The sequence below is a fragment of the Centroberyx affinis genome, unplaced genomic scaffold (assembly GCF_046629955.1).
Source record: "Centroberyx affinis isolate AG114_WGS23_722 - 3 ecotype Tasmania unplaced genomic scaffold, CSIRO-AGI_Caff_v1 ptg009172l_1, whole genome shotgun sequence".
NCBI lineage: Eukaryota > Metazoa > Chordata > Actinopteri > Beryciformes > Berycidae > Centroberyx > Centroberyx affinis.
Genome location: NW_027284445.1, coordinates 1 through 5,000, shown reverse-complemented (window position 1 = coordinate 5,000; position 5,000 = coordinate 1). Strand labels below are relative to the sequence as shown.

General features: G+C 41.2%; 1 protein-coding gene across 1 annotated transcript in view; it reads right to left on the bottom strand.

Moving 5' to 3' along the window:
• The window catches only part of LOC139640359 (laminin subunit alpha-5-like), a gene marked incomplete at both ends in the record, with an annotated part of 27,093 nt that extends 22,422 nt beyond the window's left edge, over positions 1 to 4,671 (bottom strand). The window contains 7 exon segments of the mRNA XM_071514553.1: positions 68 to 205; positions 646 to 786; positions 3,052 to 3,165; positions 3,863 to 3,958; positions 3,961 to 3,996; positions 4,210 to 4,300; positions 4,553 to 4,671. Coding sequence (XP_071370654.1) covers positions 68 to 205; positions 646 to 786; positions 3,052 to 3,165; positions 3,863 to 3,958; positions 3,961 to 3,996; positions 4,210 to 4,300; positions 4,553 to 4,671 — 735 coding nt within the window.
• Positions 4,672 to 5,000: the final 329 nt, after the last annotated feature.

Below are 5,000 nucleotides of genomic sequence, written 5' to 3'. Positions count from 1 at the left end.
GAGAAAGAGAGAGAGAGTATGAGACAGAGAGAGAGAGAGAGAGAGAGAGAGAGAGAGAGAGACTCACGTTGGCACAGTGGGTAGTTGAAGTAGCCGGGGGCACACTGGTCACAGTGGTCACCGTGGAAACCGTTACGACACACACCGTGTCCGGTGAGCGAGTCACATGACCCGTCCAGACAGCCTGGACCTGAACACTGACAGGCTGCGCACACACACACACACACACACACACACACACACACACACCAACAAACAGTTAGGTAAACAAACTGCACCGAAACAAACAATAAAATAATAACAAAGCCACAGACTGGAGCAGAGGTGTAAATGAGAAACTATTTACACTGATAAACACAGCTTGGTGCAATGCTGTTTACTCAGGAGTGAATGTGTGTGTGTGTCTGTGTGTGTGTGTGTGTGTGTGTGTGTGTGTGTGTGTGTGTGTGTGTGTGTGAGGTCGCTCCTGGGTGGCAAACCAACTCTAGAATAAATAAATAAACAGACCCGTAAATGAGGTGTCTGGGATTCCTGGCTCTGTGTGTGTATTTGTGTCTGTTTCTGTGTGTGTGGTTCAAATATGTGTGTGTGTGTGTGTGTGTGTGTGTGTGTGTGTGTGTGTCTGTGTGTGTGTCCATTTCTCACCCTGACAGTTGAGCCCATAGAAGCCGGGGGCGCAGGCGTCACAGTGGTCTCCGCTGAAGCCCGGCTTACAGACGCAGGTCCGAGTCCGAGGGTCTGGCCTGCAGGAGTTATCCACCGTGCCTGCTGCACTGCACTCACAGTCTGGAGAGGGGGAGGGGGGAGAGAGAGGGGGGGGGGGGCAGGAGAGAGGGAGAGGGAGAGAGAGAGAGAGAGAAGGGGTGAAGAAAAACAGGGAGAAGAGACAGTTAGAGAGAGATAAGAGAAAGATACAGAGAGAGAGAAAGAGAGAGAAACAGAAAGAGAGAGAGAGAGAGAGAGAGAGAGAGAGAGGGGGAGGGAAACAGAGACAGGGGGAGAGAGAGAGAGAGAGAGAGAGAGAGAGAGAGAGAGAGAGAGAAATGTTTTCATACCAAATAATTTCATCATCTCAACATGGTTTGAATGTGTAAACTTGTTTGTTGCCTTTCGATAAATGACATTTCATAACCTGCTTTGGCAATATTGGCAATATTGTTTCTGGTGAACAGTCATGCCAATAAAGTTATTGAATTATTGAATTATTGATAGAGAGAGAGAGAGAGATTTACTCCCAGTCATTCTCCATTATGAGAAATTAATTCCTCCTTGTTTCTTCTTCTTCTTTGACTTGTCATTTTCCCGGTCACATTTAACAGAAATAAAACCAGCCCCCCCACCCCCCCCTCCTGCTGCAGAGCCACAGCAGACTGATGTGAAAACACTGGCTTGTCTCTCTCTCTCTTCAGTCTCTCTCAGGTTGGACTGAAGTGTGTTTTGATCCGGCTTATCACATTCCACTGAGATTCCTTTCACACCGCACCGCTTTCCCAAAACTCCCCAACACACCTGACTGCAGCAGCAGCAGGACAACAGCTGAGACGAGACAAAACCCTCTTAAGAAAAAAAATCTTCTCAAGTGCCATTTTTTTCTTAACGTTAATTTTAAGAAAAAAAAATAGGAAAAAATGCTATTCCCAAAAACAGTTCTTATATATTTTCTTAGCTTTCTTCTTATGTTTCTTCCTAAGAAAAAACTTAAGGAATAAATGGTATTCTTGAAATGAAAGTTGTCAAATTTGTTCTTGATTTTTTTCTTAACTTTAAGACGGCCCTTCACCTGTCTTAAAACTCCTACAGTGAAAAGGTAAGCCTCTAATATCATATATTTAAACACATTTTAGACAAGTAGGTTATAGTTCAAAGTCTTCATAGGTTCCCCTACACCTAACATTAAGATGAACATTTATTGTAAAGCTTTATTTGGTGTAGGGCCAGGTAGGCCTCTGTCTCATGTCTGCTGAAAATAAGCTGCAAATTTTACAGTTACCAACAGCAACCAATGTTTAAATCCTTGCTCTAGTTGCCCTAAATAGGTTTTTCCCCAATTGTTTTGTAGATGGAAGCACTTTGGGTTGCCTCCTAGCCTTGTCTCCTAGCCTCCTAGCCTTGTCTCCTAGCCTCCTAGCCTTGTCTCCTAGCCTCAATGGCAGTAAACCTAAAGTTTATTAACCAGAATTAATTCATTTTGAGAAGTTCTTAAGTAGGAAAATTAAAGAAATTCGTAAGAAATGAGACTGTTACTAAGAAAATATTGAGGAATTGCACTTAAGAGCCTTCTTAAGAACTTCCTAAAATTTCCTCTTATGTCATTTCTTAAGATCTATCTTAAGAACACATTGGTGAATCCGGCCTGAGCTGTGAGCCAGGCTGAGAACACCTGCAGCATGAGCCAGATACAGGCTGAACATGGAGGCTGAGTTATTATTTTTTATATATATATATGTTTTCATTTTATTTCATTTTCACGTTTTGATTATTTTTTTATTTTCATTTTTTAATTAAATTTTTTTTTTTCATTTTTTCATTATAATTTTTTTTCATTAAAATTTTCATTTTTTTTCATTTTCAGTTTTTTCATTTTACATTCTCCATTATTTATTTTTTCTTCCTTGCTGTATTCTATCATTTTTGCTGCTGCAACGACGCAATTTTCCCACGTTGATCAATAAACCCAGAAAAGATTTTGGCGTTGAAGAGATGTTGATATGAAAACCTGTGTTGAAAACCCGTGTAAATATATAGTGCTAAAATAACAGTTGACACAACGTCTGTAGCTGAATCTTGCAAAAGTTCAAAGCAATCAAGCAATGTCTGAATTTGGAAGAAAGACCACTTTCTTAACGGATTGAAATGAAGGAAGAAGTGAAACCAGAACTGATGGAAAGAAAAACACCTAACAGTCTCTATCTTCGACCGAACAAGAAGCTTGGTAACACTTTACAATAAGGGTCACAAGTTAAGGGTTAGTTAATGCTTAATAAGGGTTAGTTAATGCTTAATAAGGGTTAACTAACCCTTAACTTAGTGACCCTTATTGTAAAGTGTTACCAGAAGCTTTGAGCTCAAGGTTACACAGGAAGAGAGAGTGACAGGTCTTACTGATGATCTCTGATGCTGGCTTGGCCTCTCCGTTGTTGTTGTTGGTGGGATAGGTGGGGATGGCTGTGAGAGAGAGAGAACAGAAACCAGTGAAACAAGATAACAAGCAGACAAAGCTTCTAAAACTGATTCTGATTTAAAACTCTGTGCTTAGCGGCGAGGGAAAGATGTACATGTAAAAATGTAAAATGTAAAGAAAGTTAATTGATTGTGCAATTTATTGTATTTGATATGTTTGCCATATTGGGCTGTAAATAAATACAACTTGACTTGACTTAAAGAAAGACATACTGCATGTGTGTGTATTCATGTACATCGGTTGTGCGAGTTTGTGTGTATGTGCATGTATGTATGTGTGTGCACATTACACAAGTACACCTACATGAGTGTGTGTGTGTGTGTATGTATGTGTAAACGCCTGTGTGTGTGTGCATGCAGGCTTGCACATGGCTAGTTTCAGCCAAGCAATCTGGTAAAAGACACTTTGATAATTCCTGTGAGGTTCAGCCAAGTCCAGGGAGAACCAGGGGAAATCTTTCTTCTTTCTCCTCTCTTTTAATTTTATACTATATGTACATTACTTTCTAGAAAGCTGTTAACGAGTACACAAGTCGGTAACTCCTGTATAAAACCATAATACCCAAGAAGGCGTTCTATATGGTGATTTTAGGATGTGCGAATGCTTCCAAACCAAGGAAATAATTATATATATATGTATAAGAATAATTCTCAGGTATTACTGCTGTAGAAGAAGACTCACGGTAACAGTCGGGGAAGTTGATGAAGCCGCTGGCGCAGGAGTCGCACTGCTCCCCGGTGTAGTTTGGTTTGCAGTAACACCGACCGGTCACATCTCACAGGTCCCGTCCGTAAACTCTGACTCACACACACACGCTGCAGGGAGGAAGAGGAAGGAGGAGGAAGAAAAGACGAGGATGATGGGGAGGAGGAGCAGGGAAACAAAAAAGGGGGAAGAGGAGAACTGACAGTGAATAACATACATAGCAATTATCTTTGACCGTGTTTCATTATGCAGCATGATGCTTTATGTCCATTTCACAGTAGGTGGGCACTGACTACATCATTTGACTGACAGCTGTCACTCACGTGAGCAGGCCAACGGGGAGTCGATGGGGTGGTCAGCTGACCGGTAGTAGGTGGGGATACAGCGCTCACAGTTGACTCCAGTGGTGTGGTGCTGAGAGGAGAGGGAGGAAAATATATCATTAAAATTTACTCCATTACAGTTACTAGTTAATCCCAGGAAATACCCAAACTCTGATTACTTTCAGTTACTTTCAGATTACTTTGCTTTATTTGGGTTATAAAGGTACAGATAAGACAAAGTGGAAAATTACAAAGTTCAGGAAATGTATTTGAAGTTTGCATACAAACAAAAATGTTCTTCTTTTATGCAATAGAATAGAATAGAGTAGAGTGAATCCCTTACCTGGCAGTTGAGGCAGACTCCGCCCCCTCTGTGGTGTCCGTGGGTATCGAGGCTGGCTCTCCTCTGGTCAACCTCCGGGTCGTAGTAACAGTCAAACGAGTGGCGGTGACAGTTACACTCTGAAACACAATAAACACTACAGTTACACTCTGAACACACACATACACTACAGTTACACTCGAAACACACAACATACACTACAGTTACACTCTGAAACACAACAACTACAAGTTACACTCTGAACACAATAAACACTACAGTTACACTCTGAAACACACAACATACACTACAGTTACACTCTGAAACACACAACACAATACACTACAGTTACACTCTGAAACACACAACAATATACACTACAGTTACACTCTGAAACACACAAACATACACTACAGTTACACTCTGAAAACAACACATACACTACAGTTACATCTGAAACACACAACAA